The sequence below is a fragment of the Ambystoma mexicanum genome, chromosome 1q (assembly GCF_040938575.1).
Source record: "Ambystoma mexicanum isolate Mex_15411 chromosome 1q, UKY_AmexF1_1, whole genome shotgun sequence".
In the NCBI taxonomy this organism is placed as follows: Eukaryota; Metazoa; Chordata; class Amphibia; order Caudata; family Ambystomatidae; genus Ambystoma; species Ambystoma mexicanum.
In genome coordinates, this window is record NC_090922.1 from 1265174579 (window position 1) to 1265196241 (window position 21663).

Genomic DNA, 21663 nt, shown 5'->3' on the forward strand with positions numbered 1-21663 from the left:
GCAAGCATCAAATTCAAATGCCTCTGCATCATCCGTAAAGCTATCTGGGGTCAGGGAACACACAGTTTACAACTTGCCATTACTAAATATTCTCCCTCTAGCTCTTTACATTCCTCTGGTACCAACTCTGTGTGTCAATTGTTTTGCTAAACAGAGGGCTGGTGGCTGATCTCTTTACTCAGCTGGCTCCCTCTTATGGAACAGCTTCCCCCTTCCTCTTCATCTTGAGCTGGATCTCCTCAAATTTCCGGAAGCTCCTCAAGACTTTCCTTTTCAACTACTCCTCCTTCCTTTCCTCCCTCCTCTGCTAATCCCACAGTTGCTGAGATTGGTGACCAGGGCCCCTATGTGTCCTTCTGGGTCCTGGCCTGCCACACCCAATCGCCTTCAGCCTCCAACCACTCCCAGCACTTGCCTTGGCACCCACTGGCCAATGCCACTATAGGCCTGCACTTACCTATTTATTGGCAGCTGATCTCTCCCTAGCACTTCCTCCTCTGGGCACTTACACCTGCTGCTCACTCACGAGCATGGCCACTCCTAGCACCCCCCCCCCCCAATCCCTCTTTCCCTCTCCTCTCTCTGTACTGGAATGTTGTGAATGCTTGCAAGGCCTAGTATGTCCGTCTTTATCCTTCAGTGTTTTAATTGTTGTTCAATCCCATGTTCCCTCCCTGTTGCCCCGTGGGCGCTTTGAAACACAATTTACTTGCTGTATAGGCGCCTAACAAATTCACAATAAATAAATACAAATAAAATAAATGGTTGCTTAGCTTACCATACTGGTGATTGTCTGGGGTTTTTGGATTTTACTTGTAACCATAACATCCCTTTTTAACAAAGTTGTTTTTCACTGAATTTCAGAACCTGTAATGCAGAAATATACATGGATGCCCCTGAACATCTGAATTTTTGGCTTTTTATGGCCATATCCCATCCCATCACCCTTCAACTCCCCAGAGATAGTTTCATTTGTTTGACAAGTGCAATGTTGTTTATTTTTTATTTTATTTTTTAAATTCTGGTTTTGTCACACAGAGAGAACTCTGGTTTACATCTACATTTGGAGCACTTTGGTATATTGATATTGTATATTTCGTTCATACATTTCAAACAACTTAGAACCTCAGGCATCAATTATACATTTCAAATTCTTTTTCTCCCCTCCCCCTTCCCCACCCACTCCACATGGCAAAGATTCACTTGTATGTTTTCTTCATGGTTCCATTTTTCTCCCATCAGTTTTATGTCACTCCCTTTGTTTCAGGATTGTCCATGACCCAGTTCACACGTCTTTAAGCAGGCAGTGTTTTATTTGCAGGTTTTACCTCGGGGCCCAGTGTCTTTTGTAATTCAGTGAGGAGCATCTTCCTTTGACTAGTATAGATTCCATCATGTAGCTTTCTAATGGGAGCTGGACAAATATTCATTCACAAAGTCGCTCCACATTAGTTCATTTTGGCCCACTCTTCCATGTAGAGCAGCGGTAACCCGCTCAATTGTGTATATATTGGCTGCAACACTTGACCATTCTTTCTGACTCTGGTTCAGGTGCGATTTCCTTTTTATCGCTAAACAAGCTTTTGCAGCTAGGAGGAGAGGGGCCACAATTCCGTACACTCTATTCACTTCATCATCACTTTCTTCCAGATTGAACAGTATTAGTAGGGGCGAGGGTTCCCTCTGACTTCATCTAGCTCTTTGATCCATCCAAGTACCTCATACCAATATATTTGAACCCGAGGGCACCCCACCACATGTGCTAGTAATCTGCTTTCATCCCACATTGACGCCAGCACACCGGCTCTTTTGTTTGGAACATTTTAGATAGTCTATAAGGGTCATACTGCCATCTATGTAGTAATTTGACAGCGTGAAGCTTATATTGTGCTGCGATGGATATCTGTGAGGCACCTTTGCATATCTTGGCCCATGTTTCAGGATCTAGTTCCTTTCCAAGGTCCCTTTCCCACCTTTTCCTCGGGTTGTCTGTCGAGCCCCTTCCTGTGTCTAATAGTATTGGGATCATCCCTTTAGTCGCTGTTGGTGTGTCTAATAGTTTTTCAAAGGGGGTGAGGTCACCATTCTCTTCTCATAAGCGTGCCTTTTAGCTGCAGGAATGGGAAAACTGGCAGCGGATGAATTCCCAATGCCTCCTTGAGTTCTGTGATCGTAACAAAAACACTGCCCCTCCGTAGTTGTCCCCCCTCTCTCGATGCCCGCATCCTACCAGGTTTGAAATTTCGCATGATCTACTATTCTTTCACGTATTCCTGGCAAGCATATGTGGCTTAGAGGTGAGGGTCATGTAGTGATACCTTTTCATCACCGCTCCTTCTTTCCAGATGTCCCAAAAAGTACCCACTATAGGGTGAGTTCGGAGCCTACGCACTAGTTTCTTTCTTGGGATCCATACCACTCCGCTACTGTAACCGGAGTTAGGTTGTGGTTATCCAGTTGGACCCATTGTAAATCCCTTCTCCCTCTCAGATGAGGGATCAATACCCTGAGTTGAACAGCTTTATAATACAACAACAGATCTGGGAGGCCTACCCCGCCCTTCTCTTTGTTAGAGTGAGAGTATCATATGGTATTCTTGGCCTCTTCCCCTGCCACAAGAAATTTAAGGTAATTCTCGTTGCTTCTTTAAAAAATGCATCAGGGAATTTTATGGGAAGCATTTGGAATGGGTATAGGAACCTTGGTAGGCAGACCATTTTGAGTGTGTTCAGTCTTCCCATGCATGATATCGTTAGTTTTTGCCATTTTGTTAAATCTTCCCGGAATCTGATTAAAAGTTGGGGCAAATTGGCCTCATATACATCGTCCAGCTTTCTGGTCCGATTTGTTCCCAGATAGCGGGGGGTGTCAACTTCCATCACTAGTCCTAGGGATGCCGGTGCTGTAGTGTAATCTGGAGTTGGGTCTTTTAGTGGAAACAGGATGGATTTGGATCTATTAATTTTGAAACCAGTTAGTGACCCGTACTCTTCAATCAGCTGGAGTGCTCGTGGAATTAATGCCATAGGGTTTGTGATGTAGAGAAGTAAGTCATCGGCATATAGGGCAACCTGGTATTCTATATCTGCCACTCTCATTCCTTCTACCTGGGGGTCTGCCCTGAGTCCCTGGGCGCGGGGTTCTACGGATAGCGCAAAGAGGATGGCTAATAGTGGGCAGCCCTGTCTCATGCCTTTTATATAGGTCAAACCACCTGGAATATTCCACATTGACCATCACTGAAGCCTTTGGGGACCTGTATTATAGCCTTAACTCCCTTACAAAAGGTTGGGCCAATGTCTACTTTCGCTAATACTGCTTCATGGAAGGACCATTCGACCCTATCAAATGCTTTCTCAGCATCTATCGATAGAAGCACTGGGTTGGTCGTCATTGTCCTCGCTTCATGAATCGGATGGAGCGTCTTGCGCATTGTGTCTGCTCCTTGCCTTCCCAGTATGAAACCGACCTGCTCGGGATGTACCAATTGAGGCATATGGCCTTCTAGTCTTGCTGCCATCACCCTAGTGTAGATCTTTGCATCTATGTTAAGGAGGGAGATGCAGTGCTAGGAACTACACAGCCTGAGGTTTTTACCTTCTTTGGGTATTACTGAGTACAGTGCCTGTGAGAATGTCAGGTGCCACTCCGGTTTGTATGATTTCATTAAATAGAACGACCAGGAAGGGGAGGAGGGAAGGGATAAAGGTATTATAAAATCCGGCCGTATAGCCCTCATTCCCTGGAGTTTTCCCCAGCGGGAGCCTTTTGATTGCTTTTTCCACCTCGTCTGACGCGATGGGAGAATCCAACTCTTCTGCCGTTTGTCGGGGGAGTTTCGGCATGTCAACCTTCTGTATGTATTGATCTATTTCAGTTCCCCTCGTTTCCCCCTCCGATGTATACAAATGTTCATAAAATTTGGTGAACGCCTCTGGGATATCCTTCAAGTCTGTTCTATGGGGGTCATCCACTTTTTCTATAGCTGCGACCCACATTTCCGCACATTGCCCCCGCAGCCTTGCCGCTAGTAGTGCATCTGCCTTGTCACCCTTCTCATAATGTTTCTGTTCAAGAAACTGCAGTTTACGTATCACCTGTCCTTCTTCTAGTGCCTTTAGTTCCTCTCTTTTTTGTGCTGCCTCCGCTAATTTCTGGAGCCTATCGTCATGTGTGTTCCATGCTGCTTCATGAAGCTGGGCAATCTCCTTCTGAGTCTGTTTTCTATCAGGGCCCTTTCCCTCTTTTTCACCGCCCCTTCTTTGATTAGAATTCCCCCTCCAGGTCGCCTTTGCTGCCTCCCAGTCCACAACACCTCTCCTGTATCATTCACCTTAAAATACTCTTCGATTTCACATGTCATTTCTGCTCTGAATACCGTATCTTTCCAGAGTGATTCGTTACAGCGCCACTTCGAGTTTGTTTGTGGTAGAGCTTGCAATTCGATGTCTACTGTGATCATTTCATGGTCTGACCACGTGATCAGGACAATATCGGAGGCGTTTACTACTTCATTTATCTCATTCGAGAGGTAGAGGTAGTCTATTCTCATGAGGGTCGAGTGGGGGATAGAGTAGAATGTGAACCCTTTTTCAATGGGGTGGGAGGTGCACCAATGTTCCCATACAGTCGCATCATCTCCACTACATCTGTCCGTCCTCCATCCTGCGGGAGGCCTGCTTCTGGGTTGCCCGGGAGTCTATCAAGATCTGGGTCGACCCACAGGTTGAAGTCTCTCCCTATGACAATATACCCTTTTGCTTTCAGCATTATCTTTGAGGAAGCGTGTTTGGCCAGCATTGGGGGAGTAGAGAGTTGCTAATGTGAGGGTTGTATTGTGTATTCTACCCATCACTACCAGGGTCCTACCCTCCACATCTGCCCATATCTTAGTTAATAGGAGATTGAGTCCCCTCCTCACTAATATGCTATGCCCACTCCAGCCTTTCGGAGGGGGCCGGAGCTCCGATGTTCCGAACCTAACCTGGAGTGGAGAACTTTGCACTCTTCCCCCTGTATGTACTTGGTTTCCTGGAGGAAGAGGACATCCAGCTTTGCCCTCTTGAATTCTCTGTTCACTAGGGATCTTTTATTAGGTGAGTTCAACCCTTTCACATTCAGTGTGCCCACCCTAAGTGTCCTGGGTGTGTTATTTGTCAACGGTACTGCCATAGCCCCTCCTTCGTTTTATTCGTTATACGTGAGGGCAAAATACATTTTGCACGTATCATTTCCTTTAATTTCTTGGAACTGTTCTGAAGTTTCGTGTACTTTACCATAACCCTTCCCCAGACCCCGCTCACCCCAGTCTCTCCTCCTGCGGCATCCGATTCGACCAGGTCATTCTCACCTAGTCAATTCCGGACCACCAGTGCGGATCGTGCAAACCACAATCCCTTCTTTAAACACCTCAATCAACCTTGAGCCCCTTTTCGTCCCCCTCCCACCTTCCCAATAACTCACCTTTCTACATCATGTGTTGACCAACTTTCCGTGTGCTTTCGCTCATAAACCGCGATCTCTGAACTAGTCTTTTGGCCAGAGCATTTCTCGGTTACCTTCAGGAACAGTCCCATTCGTCTCTTCCTGTTGTGTCTACAATCTTCAGTTTACTGTGAGATGGTCTGAGCTTCCCTTGAGTGTTTCGATGTTGTGAGCAGTCGCCCATCGTCTTGGATCAGGTCCCCTGTTAAGGCATATTTAGTTAGAATTTATCATCCTGAGGTCTTTCACTTCAGAATTCGGCTCCCGGGGAACCATTTACTCTCCTGTATTTTCTGGATCCTGAGATTTTCTTTTGCCTGGGCCCCTGGATATGCCATTGTTGCTCCTGTTGCCGTCCTTCCTTCGGGTTTTGTTCATTGGTCTGGTTATTGTGACCAGATCTGTAATGCAAGTGGTTGTCTTTTTCGGTCCGCAGTCATATGGTGAACGTGAGAAAGAACGGATATCCCCATCGGTAGCGGACCCCTTTCTCCTTAAGCCACTTGGTCGGGGGAATGCACATTCTCCACATTGCTAAGGTGAGTGAGGATAAATCTTGGTAGATCACTTTCGCATCGTCGAGAAGGAGTTGTGGTGTGTTTTTGGCTTTGTCCAGAATTCTTGCTCTATCAGCATAATTGTGGAACCGCACCAGGACTGTTTTCGCGCCACCTGCGGCTCCTCCTGCTCTATGTATTCGGTCGATTTTAGGTTCGTCCACCGTGTCATGGGCAAACAATGTTTTCAGGATTGTGTGGAGGATCTTTTTTAGATCTTGTTCGGTTTCTCCTTCACGACTCGGTATGCCAAAGATTCTCAGGTTGTTGCGCCTCTCGCGATTTTCCAAATCGTCCATCTTTAAACAAATTCTTCCTCTCTTGCTTCCGGATCAGCTAGTCTCATGTCCATCTGGGACTCCAGCGTATCGAGGGATATCTGGTTGTGTTCGACCCCATCTAGCCGCTCCTCGAGTTTGTCAATTCTATTCGTTATTTTATCGATTTTGCCCCCAATGTACGCTCTCATGCTTTTCATCTCATTTAGCAGGGCTGCAGTGTCGGCTTTTGTCATGGCCGCTTCGGTACTGGATGCCGCCATTGTCGCAGTTGGGGTGGAAGCTATCTCTGGGTTGGGCGGGCTATATAAATACTTGGCGAGCTTATGGCATATGTCCATGTGCTAGTTGTGTTGGGATTGGCATTCAGAAGTTTGTTTTATCATGCTTGCCGTGTATGGTGCCGTCTCCATGGTCCGGTGTGGGTGCAGTTTCCTCTGCTCATTGTTGAGCTATGGGGTAAGTCTGTTTGTATCAGGTCAAGGGATTCCAGACCTTTCTGGGCCAGTACTTGCTACTATAAGGGGTATGCCTGGGTGGACTGAACGGTGAGGTCCGAGTTGTGGAGGTGTAAAATGGGAGGGTGGATAGGTCCCAGTGTTTTTGGTGTGGGCTTTCCTTTGTTTGGTTCTGCGCCGTTTTAAGGCTGTGACAGATGAGGGGCCTGAATACAAGGCACCACTCCCATTAGGGGTGTCGTGGGTTTCAGAGGAGGGCACACGCCCCGAGACCGGGGACCCAACCCTCTGGTTGTCCACTTTGGTTGCACCCCTCTATTCTGCAACCAGGGCTCCACTAGGGTCTGTGTGTAGTCGGGCGTCTTGGAACCCTCTGCAGAGTTAGGTTGGGGTCGCCTCTAGTGTTGTTCTGCTTCCTTTTGCGTTGTGTGATAGCCCCAGCTTAGCAGGTGGAGGATGTCAAATATTGTGCGGCTGGAGGAGTGGGGTTTCGCTGATTCTAATGTTTTGTACATTCACATGCCAGTGGCTTCAGAGTGATTCCAGGATTACCTGTGCGGGGGTTCCGACCTTCCACTTGTTGCTTAGCACAATATCAGGCTTGTGTTTCTTTGCATTTGGGGTACAGGAATGGGGTCCTACGGTGCGCTTCTCAGTAGTCTGTAGGTATCAGAGGAGGGCACATGCCCCAAGATCGGGGGCCCAACCCTCTGATTGTCCGCTTTGATTGCGCCCCTCTATTCTGGAACCGGGGCTCCACCAGGGTCCGTGTTCGGTCCAGCGTTTATTGGGACCCTCTGCGGAATTAGGTTGGGGTTGCCTCTAGTGTTGTCCTGGTTCCTTTTGCGTTGTGATAGCCCCAGCTTAGCAGGCGGGGGCGGTCAAATAGTGTGCAGCTAAAGGAGTGGGGCTTCGCTGTCTCCAATGTTATGTGGGTTCACGGGCCAGTGGCTCCTGAGTGATTCCAGGATTACCTGGGCAGAGGTTCCGACCTTCCACGTGTTGCTTGGCAGGATAGCAGGCTTAATGTTTCTTTGCCTTTGGGATACAGGAGTGGGGTGCCATGGTGCGCTCATCGATATTCTTGCCACCTAAGGGGTGTGGGATGTTTTACCCATGCATCCAAGCCCTACCATAAAACTGTGCAGTACTGGCATGGAAAACATCATGATGGCCAGAACTCCCCAGAGAGTGCACAGGGAAAACATGAAGAATAGGCTGCCACCCATTTTTGCCTATGTTGTGAGCACAGGAGGGCACTGCCTAAAACCACCATTGGGCTACACACACAGTAGCCTGAAACCATTGGGAATGGCAATGCTGATTGCCAAAAAGCAACTCAGAACTGTGGGGAATTCATTTTCTTAATCCCAAAAATGGTTACAATACCGGTACTCACCACTATCAGAAAGCCGGCGTTTTAAAATCACCAGACCTTTGTGTAAAACTGAACAAATGAACCGAAACCAGGCCAAGGAAAGACTTGCTAAGAGGTGGATACAATGTAAAACTATATTCTGAAATGACTTGAAGGAAGTAATTATTTAATGTATATGTAAAAAGTGTACGTTTGATATAAACTGGGAACTAAAGTGACATTTAGCTGAATTCTGCCTGACAACTACCCCGACGGGAGAAACCTGCTCAGCCACTCTTCTCAGGCCTGGCTGCATCCTGCTGCCCCTGCCAAAAGGAGCTCACACCTCCCTGATTGAATTAAGGGAGGGGACCTGCAGATTGCAGGAGGTTGAACAAAGCCTTGTCTCAGGCAAATGTTAAATTGGGGGGGCCGTAAAGTGGCTTCCTCTTGGGAAAACTGGGAGGGGCAGTGCCTCTGCTAGCAGCTGAGCTTGGGGGAAGTGGATAAACCAGTTATTCCACCCTGTGATGTGGGAAGCCACACCCCTTTTTGACCAGGGCATAATTTTAAAAAGATAGATAACTCATAGTGCGGACATTTTAAGAGGTGTTAGGACCCTGTGGCATGTTCCTGGGGATAGTAGCGGAAAAAAAGGTTGTTACTCCAAATGTCTCCATGTTAAAAATCGGACACTTTATCATCTGAAACCCATATCCCTGGTGCACAATCTGGAAAGGTTTAGAGGTCGTTATCTGGATGAAAAGGGGAGAATTCTGTCATCAGTGGACACGACATCGTACAAAGACAGGGATCGGATGGTTTGGTGCTACAGAAAATATGTTAACTGGATCTATAATATTAGAAAAATGGTACATAGATAAATATGTATTTGGGTCAGAAATAGATTTGTGTGCAAATTGACCAGGTTAGGATCCTCTGACCCATAAACAGACCTCATCATGATGACAATCCATTTCCTTCCTCCAATCATGGGAGAGGGGAGAATTGGGCCAATGACAAGTAGAGAGGGGCAGGCTTAGCTAGGCCCAGGCACACACCCATTTTCAAAACACATAAAAAGAGACTGCTGGGACAGGTAGAGACATTCAATTCCATTTGCTTCGGAGCATGCTGACCGACGACTTCACATCCAGAGATCCAACACATAGACTTCCAAGCTAAACATAGACTACAGAACTTTGAACCTAGAAGGCCCACTGCAAGCAAAAGTATTCTCAGCAGGCCTTCAGAATCCAGCAAACCTAACCAAACTATTCAACAGCCGGGCGAGCTGTTTGAATTCTTTGCCAAGAACTGTTGCCGGAACCGCAGACCAGACCGCTGTGAGCAGATCAGGTGCTTGACAGACCCAGAGAGCAGAGCTGACCCAGATAGCCGGGACTTCAGAGCCACTTGCCGGAAGTCCCGTCCAACCTGACCAGATCGTGACGAGGCCTATTTCAAATTGATATTGTGAGTACCTAGCAGAACTGTGCAGAACCAATCTCTTAGTTAAAATAATCTAATCCAAACTATTCTAACCTAAGTAGAACAGCCTGCTAAAAATCGTGTCATCTGTCATTTTTAAAGCTGCACAACTGTCACAACTGTCACCTGTCAATTCTGCAGCTGCAAGCTGTCACCTGTCATTTTGAGTTTTACTTTAAATCCGAAAATCTACCTTTTATTAAATCGTCCGTATCTCTGGAACTGTTTGGGCTAGGAACTTTCATTTTAAAGCTGTGATTGTAGGCTTTCCAACAAACCTAGAACCAACTACTCCTTATACTTTTTCCGCAATCACGATTTACGCACTCGCGAAATTTACCGCGATTTGCCCCGATTTCTTCATCTGTAGAAATCAGCAGCTTTTTGCTTCTCTTTGCTAAAATTCGTTTGCAATCTGCTAGTCATTCATAGAGTATTGTTAAAGTGAGCCTGAACTAATATAAAGTAGCCATCACCTACCCTGAACCTCTAGAGGGAATTAAAAGCAATTTTAGCACCTTTTCACTTCCTTGCAAACCACATTAAAGTAATTTTCCTGTGTTTCAAACTCCTACCTGTTTCCTCTAAGCTTGCTGGGGGGGAACTGAATTTCGTATTGTATTTGATTGCATTCCTGAGAACTGTGTGCTCCTCTTTCCATTTCTTACATTGCATAGGGGAGGGGGGGTGAATTACCAGAGAAAAAGTGATTATCTTATCTTTGCTAAAATCGTATCAAGTATTTCTGTACTGCATTTTATTCCTCATTGCTTTTCCCTTGAAACCATAAAAGTATTTTTGCTACTTTATCCATCCTATACTAACTCCTCATTGATTGCAAAGAAGTGTGCTAGTGCCAGATTACCCATTGTTGATCAACATCATATGTCTAAGTGTACTATCAGATATTAATTTATTATAAAGTGTGATATATATATATTGTTTACATTTTCAAATAAACCTTTTAATTTGCAAAACAAACCTACTTCTTGGCTCAGTGGGGTCAGGGGGATTCTAAGAGGGGGGTGTTATACAAGGGTTGTCATCCAGAGTACTGAACTGGACATAAAAATACATCAATAAGGGTTTTCCTCAGCATCCCAGACTAGGCATTGACTTAGCTGTAGTGTTGATTGAATATCGCTTACAGGGGTGGTGCTGGGTAACGTTGTACTGTGTGGGTGATGGGTAACGTTGTACCGTGTGGGTGCTGGGTAACATTGTACCATGTGGGCCTGGGGTCTGCTGCTGGCCGGGAAGCCTCTAGCACTGTGCTTGCTGTTATGCAAGTCTTTCATTCACAGATATTGTGCTATGAGGGATTCGGGGCACAAGGTTGTATTCTGGCCCTTTTTTGTTTTCTTGCGTGCGCGGGTTGGCGGTCCCCAGCTCTGTAGCGTGCAGTTGAGAGCGGATTGGGCGCTTATTATGGTTTCAGCAGCGCCAAGCCCTGCAACTGCCGTCAGTGGTTCGCACGTACAAGGCTACAAAGGGTATGTTGGGTCGTCAACACAGGCAGCCCGTTTCAATGTATGTGTCTGGGAATCAAGAGCAGACGTGGTATGGGCGGTTTTTCGGGTCTCCCACATTCCATCTGACGGGTTCAGGGACAATCCGTTTACTTAGTTTTTGCGCGCAGTTTGTGCTACCAAATGTCCTTGGTATCTTGGCCCTCTGGGCAGTATGGCAGTTTGGCTGTGGCCTCTGCTGGGGTCCCTGGTAGTCGGGGGAACCCCACCGCACGTTAGTCCGACCGCACACACCTTCACTGATCCACTGACTCACGGAGGTACTTACACCGAGCGTGCACTCCGAAGCACCTGGTGATGAACTGTCACCTCCCGCATACGTCTCCAGGCGGTGCCCAGTGGTTCCATTAGCTCCTGTTTCACGCAGCGATGTCCTTCACGTTCCGGGCTGCTTTCTCTTACTTTCTCTTTCTCTGCGAGGCAGTGTCTCTGACTAGGGAAGGGGGCTGGTTCTCAACATCATGTTTAAGCATCAAAACCTCACGGGTTTTCATCGAACTTTCTCCTCATCGGAGGGGGCACGTCCACAAGGCACACCTGCTCCTTTATTCTTGGAGGGGAGGGGAGTCCACAGGTGGCGGCTCAAGTCACTTGTGGGGCCGTGGTACACGGAGTTCACACGGCAGCTGAGCTCATCCGTGCGCCCCCTGGTGGCCAGTAATGTGTTTTTTAATCTGTTTTTACTGAGATGTTTGCAAAGCCAACATTGTGTCCATTTCAAAGGTTTTGACGCACCTAACAGTGAGCACGTATGATGTCTGCAAACATTGCGCTGCTCTCTGTTTGGCATAGAGGCATTCGCGGACTCCGAATCAGGAGAGAGTCTGCAGACCGGACCCAGATATCACACATTTCGTTTTACCTACTTTTTGACCATTTTATTAAAAACCACTGGCCAGATGTACACCAAATTTACAAAAGCATGCTTTCGGGACCCAGACGCCTCTCCTGGCGCACATTTGGTAAACATCCGTCCAGCGGTTTGGGCTGTAGGTGTGAGCAAAACATTTTTTCCATTCCATCTGAGGATTTCCACACATTTTGGTACCCCCATGTAACTTTTCCCCTCCTGGACAAATCGGCACCAAAACTTCACAAAATCATTCTGAAGGGGCCATATACTTCTTTTGCAAAGTTTGGTGAGGATTCCTCCAGGGGGACAAAGTTATAAGCTGCTCAAAAAGTGTTCTTTCTATGAGTTGAGCAACTTAACCATAACTACAGGGTCGCTACCACAGGACTTGTAATATATCTAAATAGGCCAGTAGTGAATATACCTCTTGTGGATCAGTGGTGTGAATGCTGGGGTTGGGCAGCCCCCTCCATGGATGTAGGCCTTATTTTCACTTAGGGCCCATTTGATTGCCGTTAGAAATAGAAGAAGCATTTCGAACACAGTCCTTAAAAAAAAAAAAAGAAATAATAATAATCCTTGACAAAGCCAATAGTTCTGGCTTTGTTACCGTATAGGGTTCACATTTGTAATTTTTTGTTAGTATAGTTTTTATTTTGCTTAAAGCCCCACCAGGACAAACACGGCACCTAGGCAGCGGTGTTAGATTTCCCATGATTGTTTAAGTACATCCTATCTACTTGGTTGGACAGCTGGACACTGTGTTGTTTGAAGTCATTCTTAACATAGAAAATTCTTCAATTCAGACTTTATTCTGCCCAAATGTAATAGAATAGTACAAGAAGCCGCTGACATTTCCATGTGTAATAGGAGTCATAAGCAGTGCTCTATCTGTGGGGGTGTTTGCCAGGGCTCAACCCTGGCACCTGTTTTTGAACCCGGGCACTTTTTTACTCAGACTCAATTTAATTATGAAGTGGTAATAGTCAGTGCATCCATCAACCACAATGAGCAGGTGCGAGCCTTAGTGTAACCCCAAATATGTTGACACTGTGGGGAGCAGCTATGGGTGGTGGCAGCAGTGATGCCCGTCCGTAGTGTCGCAGAAGTGCTAGAAAGTATTTGGGGTTTGGAGCTTATTTTATTTTTATACAAACTAAGCACTGGTCATAATCCTATGTCTTGTGAGGTTTTTGTCTTTAAAAACATATGTTATTTAAAGGTATGGTATTTTACAATTAATTATCACTCTAAGGCAGCCCTTTATGGCACTGAAATGAAATAAAATATATAGCTTGACTTTCTAGGAGGCATCATCTTTCCATGGTTGTTGCACATGATGCTTTAAACTGCAATGATATTTCTCAGTCTGATCTCCTCCAAATTTCTAGATCTGGCTACATTATATTTTTTGCTTTGTTTGTGGCATTTATGCATTATAGAATAATCACTCTTTCTTGACAGATGGCCATTTGAAGGATCTGCATGTCACCAGACCCAGATTGGTAAGAGAATTTGTGTTTAGAATAATACGAAGGCAATGTAAAAGCAGACCTTTTTATGATCTAAGCGGAAACCTTTTTAGGAGTAGCATAGTTTCCCCCCCCTCGCCCCCAATTCTACCCACTAGTCTGCATCCTCTCGACTCATGCATTTTTCTATTATATGTGAAGGCAAGGCCCTGCACAAACTCTTTTGTTAAAATCCCAAAACAATATAAGCATGTTACTATTATTTTCATCAGTCTATCAAGGTTACAAAGGGAAGGTTTTCTGCATTCTTGTCCACAAAAGTCACAATTCTATTAAGGATGTTGGGGTACGTTTTTTCAGGGAAGTTCAATATTCTCCCTCTAATCGTATGAGAGAGTTTCCAGAGTGACCAACAGCAACCAAAACACAATTAAACTTAACAAATTAATTTTCTATGAACACATAGAAATAGGCCAAGTTTAATCCAAGCAGTCATGTGACTCATCTGTCCAATCCTCCCTCACAGTCTATATATAACCAGTATATTCTGTCCCATCTCTTCCTCTTTCCTTTTTGTGAGAAACCGTTGTACCCGTCGCCATAATCTCTGTTGCTCTCAATGGAGCCTCGTTCTCAAGCTCTCGCTATGACCTTGGGTCTAAAAACAACTATGTAGCAAACAAGTATCAGCACCAGAAAAACAACTGCAGATATATCTGTATATTTATGGTATCAGTCGAGATCACCTGAATAGGAAATAATCATGATCTCATATGCTAATGCATGATATTACAACCTCTCAATGCACATTTTGCATAAAAAAACCTCTTGTAAAAGTCTACTTCATAATTGTATGACTTATTAAAACTAGGATGGCATAACACTAGCGTAAATGCTATCAACCATAATTTGGTCTTTCTTTACAATAAAAAACAACTTCCTAGTATGCTGCTGATTGGCTTCAAATAAAACTTCCTGAACACCAATTGTTTTCACAAGTCTTTAACTTCTAGCATTTCTTGCTGACTTACTCCCATTTCAACCGCCTTTGATGCAGTTGCCCTCCTGACTGAATGCAAATCTAATGTGCCTTTATCTGTCCCTAATTGTTCCATACTTACTTTTACTCATTGTACTAATGTGGGAAAAGAAAAACAGATCTTGGTCTTGATTCTAGAACCTAGCAATATAGTTCCTCTCCATCATGACCCGAGCCCTATTGTCTTCTCCTTGACGCACCTCGCCACAGCGAGCTTGGGCTGTGTCAGGAAAACGGGACCTGTTTCTGAAGAAGTACCTGTCTTTGTGCAAACGGATATATGGAGTATCTACTTAGCTGAAACGCTGAAAGGCCAGACCTTGGAAACTCAATGAGATTAGACGGGACGCATGAGCTTGCCCGATAATGGGAGTCTCGTGTGTTGTCAGAATCAATAAAAAGCTCTTAACATCTTTCAGGATTCATAATTGAACCTCAATTGTACATGTGTGGTATAGCCCAAGATTCTTCCACCACATTAAATCTGATATTCATTTGTGAATTCTTGTCCTTTCAGGATGAACCTAGTATCTGTTCGATTCAGCCCAATAAAATGTTTAGATCGACCAGGCTAGAGCAAAGAAGTTCTTATGTCAATTAACAGCTCTGGTCTCCCTGTATAAATGCACATGTAGGTAATAGTCGAACATCCAGATGGTAAATTAAAGAGTGATGAGAATGTATTAATAGTACAATATGTTGGGAAATATTGTACTGCTCGGGACACACGGTATACATGTACATGATGGAACGTGAGTTCTTTGCTTAATGTGTCAACTGCACTGTCCATGTCACTGCTCATGTGCATGCACATCAATAGATATGATGTGCAGAATAAATGTTATAGTACCTTTAAAACTAATGTACCATAACACTTATTTTTTTGATAATATAATTGAAAAAATGAATTTGAAATGTAACCTCACGTATGGTTAACTACCTGCAGGTTCAACATGCAAGTAAATGAACTGCTTTGGCTATATAGTGGTTTCATCGTTCTAACCTCTTTGGCAAAATCCTTGTCTCAATCATTCCTTGCAGTTTGGTGATAATGTTAGCTTTGTACTTCTTTAGTTTGGCTCTTATAACAGTTTTATCAGCCGGAAACTATACAAATAATAAAAATATAACTGACAACCTGAGTTTATTCATGCTAGTATCCGCCACTGGATTTCTTGGTCTATGAAAAGACTGCCAGTATTGTCCATCTTTTTGCTTCTTCAGACCATAGCTTGCCTTGTTTCTCAATTTCCTCTTTCTCAGCAATTGTAGTCTCTTCAGATCCTCCCATCCATGTTGTTCACGTAAATCACTTGCTGAAATAAAATCTTTGGTTAATACTGACCTTTTTCTTTTTACAGTCAACCCTAAACTCTGCTACAGAAGTGAAAAAGTGGATTCCAAGTATTAAAAAGGAAATTGAGTACTATTTGGAGGTAATAATTAAAATCCGATTTTAAATGTACATATTTGTTTTGTGGTATTTACTATTTTGGTACTGACAATTAAAATGTTTCACGTATTCGCTAATATAACTATGTGCATATATATAACAACTTTTTGCTTGCAATGGCCTGGGTCGGAATGTTTTCTTATTTGGCTTTTGCACTGTGTACCCCGCAATCCTTATTACATTTAGACAACTGAACAACAGGTGGAAGCTGCAGACAACTCATAAATGCATTCCTTAGTTTATTTAGTTATCTTCATCCATAAGTGCCAATGTGCATTTTAAGCTAGTGTCGGGGTAATTTCCCGGGGGCCGGCAGGGCCGTCCGCGGACCTCCGGGGCTGGGGAGGCCCTAACTCCTCGCGCGTCCCAAAAGGAGTATGAGGCACACACAAGAGCAAGGTAGATACTGCTGTTTATTATAGAAACAGGCAGGGCCGAACTCTCAGACCAGATGCATCCGGGAGGCTCTCATCATTAGTGGGATCGCAGGCCCTTTTTACCGTTGTATGACGCGCTACGTGCGTCACCTGGGAAAACTATCCCCAAAATCTAGTGCCCCTTCGGGTTGGCTCCCAAAGTGATGAGATCAGTATAGTTTTTTTTTTTTTTTTAAATTTTTTATTGATTTTATATTTTAGAAAACCAAACAACACAATACAACTGTTAATTATTTACAGAAACACAAAAGAAAATACGAAAAAACTCCCCCCACCCCCCATCAAGCCAGAGCCGGCTCCCTTGTATCATCAGTCGGGGCACTGTCGGGTGGAACATTGTCCGTGGGCCCATCTTCCGAATTCTCAGATTCGTCCAAACCCTGTTGTGGGTTGGTCATAGAGGCCACCAATTGTCGCCAGGCCAGCAAGGGCCCTATCTCCTCCTCGCCCCCTCTAGTGACCACTTCAAACCATACCACGGATTCAGCCTCCGCCCACCTCATAAGGTCCGCCCACCATAGTTCCACTCTCGGCCTGCGAGCCGATTTCCAGTTCATGGCAATCCTGCGTTTGGCCAGAACATATGCCAGGTCCCTCAGCTTGCTCAGGTGCCTAAAGTGTCTGGGCCTGGGGAAGATCCCAAGCATACACGACCAGGCAGATCCCACGTCCAACACCACTCCCCCACCTGCGAGCTTCATCTTAACCTCCTCCCAAAATCTATACACTTCCGGGCAGGCCCAAAACATGTGTAGTAACCCAGCGTCCACCTCCCCACACCTGGGGCATTTTTGAGTGATCGAGCCTCCGAACCGTGCGATCTTCTGGGGAGTCAGGTAGGCCCTGTGAGTAATGTAGAACTGGAGTTGTTGGAGCCGTGCATTTCGGGACACCTTTTTATGATACCCCAGGACCCTCTTCCACTGACCCTCCATCATGAGTCCACCCATCTCCTCCTCCCATTCAAGCCTCAGTTGGGGCAACTCTTTCCCAGCCTTCGTTCTGAGGAGTTCGTATATCCGTGATATTTCATGCCCGCCCTCTGAGACATCATACATAGTTTCAAGGGTGGCATCGGGATCATCTGCCAGTGCCGTCACCGGCCATCTCTCTTACTCGTTGCGCTAGCCTGGCATAGGTGATGTACTGGCCTCTGTGCACCCCCGTCTCATCCTGCAACTTTTGGAAGTCCAACGCCTCCCCCTCCCGCCATATGTCCCCGAGCGTGGCCAGGCCCACCGGCTCCCAGTGCCTACGGACAGACTGAAACATTTGGGAGTCGTTTTTGCACAGGGCCACCAGCGGGACCTGCCAAGATAGCGGTTCTGGCTCCCCATCAGTTTCCACGTTCTGTGCCAGACCTCCCATCCCAACCTCAATAGCCGCCCTCTTCCCGTCAGTTTATTCCTTTGTAGCCACACCACCTCTCTCAGGAAGTATGGGGCTGCATCCTCCCGCAACAACCTAGATTCCGCCGAATCGTCATCAGACAACCACCTGGCCACATACAACAGCTGCCCCGCCAGATAATATAGTTCGAAGTTGAGCAAGCCTATACCCCCCTTCTCGTACGGGTTCTGGAGCTTCCACAGGGCCACCCTATTACTGGAGTTACCCCACACGAAGCCTCTACACATACTATGAAGTCGTACAAATAGGCTCTTGGGGATCAAATGCGGGACGTTCACGAAGAAATGCAGGAGTCTGGGAAGGACCACCATTTTCAGCAAAGCCGCCCTCCCCATCATGGACAGGGGCAATCTGGACCAGAATGTCATGCTATTCCTGACCCCCTCTATGGCTCTCTCTGTGTTATGCTTGTGTACCGCTTCAATCCGGTGATAAATATTTACCCCCAGGTACCTAAACGTGTCGGTCAGCCATGGTATTGGCAACACAGGCAGCCTCTCCAGCGGGACGTCCCTGTACCCGCCCAGAGGGAACAGGCTAGATTTCCTGGGGTTCACTGATATGCCCGAGAGGACAGCATAATGATCCAGTACTTCCAGTACGTACTGCAGGTTCTCCTCCGGGTAGCGTAAGTAAAGCAGCATATCGTCCGCATAGAGAGATATTAAGTGGCTGCTGCTGGCGGTGTCAATGCCCACCTCTCCGTATTGTTGCCGCAGGCATATCGCCAGCGGCTCCAGCGCGAGTATATATAACATGGGTGACCAAGGGCATCCCTGCCTGGTCCCCCTGCTGAGTTGCCAGGCATCCGAGACTGTAGCCCCAGTCTTGACCCTTGCCACCGGGCTGCTATATAACAACTGGACCCATCTGATATACCCAGGGCCCACGCCGTATCCCTGCAGGGCCGCTTTCAGCCAAGGCCATCTCACTGAATCAAAGGCCTTGACCGCATCCAGCGACACTACCGCCATCTCGCCCATGTCATCCTTAGTATGGTCGATAACATGGTGCAGCCTCCTATGGTTATCGCTGATATTCCTGCCTGGGACATATCCCGTTTGATCCGGGTGGATCAGCTTGCCAATCACCTTCTTCAACCTGTTGGCCAGCACCGCCGTGAGTATTTTGCTGTCCTGGTTTAGCATGGACAGAGGTCTATAAGATCCACACTCAACAGCCGGCTTGCCTGGTTTCAGTAATGGGACAATCATGGCCTCACGAGGGACAGCGGGAGTTCTCCCTGTTCGTATGCCTCGTTAAACAAGGCCAGCAGTGGCTGGAGCAGCTCCTGCACATACACCTTGTAAAACTCACTAGGCAGTCCATCCGCTCCAGGTGCCTTACACGTGGGGAGGCCCCGGATCACCACCTCCAGCTCATCCGAAGTGATAGGGGCGTCCAGTTCCTCCCGCTCCAGGTCGTCTAGGGTGGGCAAGCCAATGTCCTCCAGTGTGTTCAGGATGTCCTGGCTCCTGTCCTCCCCAGTGTCCTCATACAAACGTTTGTAGAACCTGAGGAATTCCTCGTTCACCTCATCCTGAGTGCTGCGAAGACAACCGTCTTCACCACAGATCTCATGAATAACCACTCGGGGGGACTCGCTCTTGTACAGCCAGGCCAACAGTCTGCCTGGCTTGTCGCCCCCCGCGTGCAGCCGCTCGGTGTATTTCCTATGGTTCAATCTACATAGTCGATCCCAAAGAGCGCTGCACGCCACCTGAAGGTCCCTCATCCTAGTCTTGTCTTCCTGAGTGGCGTTCTCGAGATGAGCCAGGCTCTCCAGTTCCCTTTCGGTGTCCTGAAGCTCCCTCCCAATACCCCCTTGAAGTCCCTTGGATTTAGAGATGGCCACTCCGCGCACCACTACCTTAAAGGCCTCCCATAGAGTTCCCGCAGAGCGCACGCTACCCGTGTTTATCTCAAAATATTCCCCGATGGCAACCCTCAGGTCTTCCCGGAATCCCTCATCCTGCAGTGCCTCCGACCGGAGCCTCCATGTGGGGACCCGGGGCCTAGGGGGTTGGTGTCGCCACTCTACCACCAGGGGCGAATGGTCCGACAATACTCGGGCCTTGTATTCCGCCCCCACTATTTCGCTCGCTATCTCGGCAGTTCCAAATACATAATCTAATCTCGTATATGAATCGTATGGCGCCGCATAGTGCGGATACTGCCTATCTGTGGGGTGGAGTTTCCCAGCAATGTCCCGAGCGCCTTGGCCGCCGGCGACATTTTCCCTTTGGTATCAGCGGACCGGTCGATTTTGGGATCTAAGACGCAATTGAAGTCCCCACACCATCGCACCCCCTACCAAGGGGCCAAGTTTGCCATAGAGGGATCTAAAGTAGGCTGCAGTATCATGATTGGGGGCATACAGGTTGAGGATGTGTACTTCTCTGTTTCTCAGGAGTCCTGTTATCGCCACCATTCTACCCTCCGGGTCCACTATCGAGTCAAGCACCCGGAACGGCACGTGCGGCGCCACACAGGTGATGACCCCTCTAGCATACGCCGAGTACGTGGCACCCACCACCTTGCCCTTCCACTTCCTCTTGACCACCTCCAATTTCTCCCTAGTGAGGTGGGTCTCTTGTAGCAGGGCTATATCTATCCGCATCCTCTTCAGGTATAGCATTACCTTGTTCCGCTTGAGGTAACTATTGAGGCCTCGGACATTCCAGGTAACTATGCGAAGACTATCCGATGCCATCAGTTCGGTCTGTATTCAGCCCCGCCCTCCACACAATACCCCCTTGGTCTAACACTCCGCCGGCTCTTCCACCCTTGATCCCCGTCCCCCCTCCTTGTTTCCCAACTACACACCACAGCAAACAACCCCTCCCATCCCAACAAAAGCCCAGCTCCATCCCTGGATCTCGGGCCCACCCGCGTCTGGTCTTATCCCGTATTCAAGGAGTAGGACCCCGCGGGGCGTCGCCGATCTAACAGCGACCTAACTAACTAGATATGTTACTACTGGGGACAAAGGAAGCCTCTGATAAGATCAGTATAGTTACCTATAGGAAGGAGTGTTATTGGGCGAGGAAGGGTCAGGTGGTACGCTTGGGCCATCCCTAACAATTGCTACAACAAATTTGTTACAAGGGGACACTTGGTGATTGGCTAGACTATATTGGCATCATGGTGCGCCCCTCGTATTCTGATTGGTTCATCCGCGAGCCCCCAAGGCTGGGACCATCGTTGTTCCCAGCTCGAGGTGTACCTAGTTCTGGCAACAATGTGTGACTATTTGCCAGTGACGGACAATGGACAGGTCTGACTAGTGGCTAGTGTGCATGTCTTTCCCATCGCTGTAAGTGTCCAATTTGTCACTTTATTGTTGGAGACTGTGTCCCAGACGTGAGACTCCAGCGCTCTTCTGTCCCGTAGACTTGGCATCGTATCGGGTCGGCTTGGTCACGCGTGGTGAGACCGTGGCTGGAGCAGAATTATGAGCATTTGATTTGTATTTCGGCTCTGAGGAGCGTTTAGCTGTGGCAGGTGTAACCTTAGCGCGGGGAGCGCGGCAATGTAGATTGCAACATGGTGGCCTTGGCTGTGGGCTCTCGTTGGGGCTCGTTCTGCGTGGTCAGCGCTTTGCAGTTTTTTGTCTGAGAAGCTTCTGCCTGGGGACTCTTGCTTTGCGGCCTACCTGGGCCTAGTTCCTGGGTGGCGGTACATGATCCATAATATGGGGGTCGCGAGGGGCGACAGAGGGTCATATGTATTATGTTATGTTATTTTTCTTATACCGCGCCAAAGCCCGTGGGCATCCAGGCGCCGAGAGACAAAAAGACAGCAGGCTACCGGTGAGGGGAAATAGTGCTAAGAGAAGAGATGGG

General features: G+C 47.1%; 1 protein-coding gene across 1 annotated transcript in view; it reads left to right on the plus strand.

Moving 5' to 3' along the window:
- LOC138545618 (uncharacterized) overlaps positions 1-21663 on the plus strand; it is a 122090-nt gene that overhangs the window by 20605 nt on the left and 79822 nt on the right. The window contains exons 2-3 of the mRNA XM_069642078.1: positions 13472-13512; positions 15880-15954. Coding sequence (XP_069498179.1) covers positions 13472-13512; positions 15880-15954 — 116 coding nt within the window. The remainder of the gene's footprint in view (positions 1-13471; positions 13513-15879; positions 15955-21663) is intronic.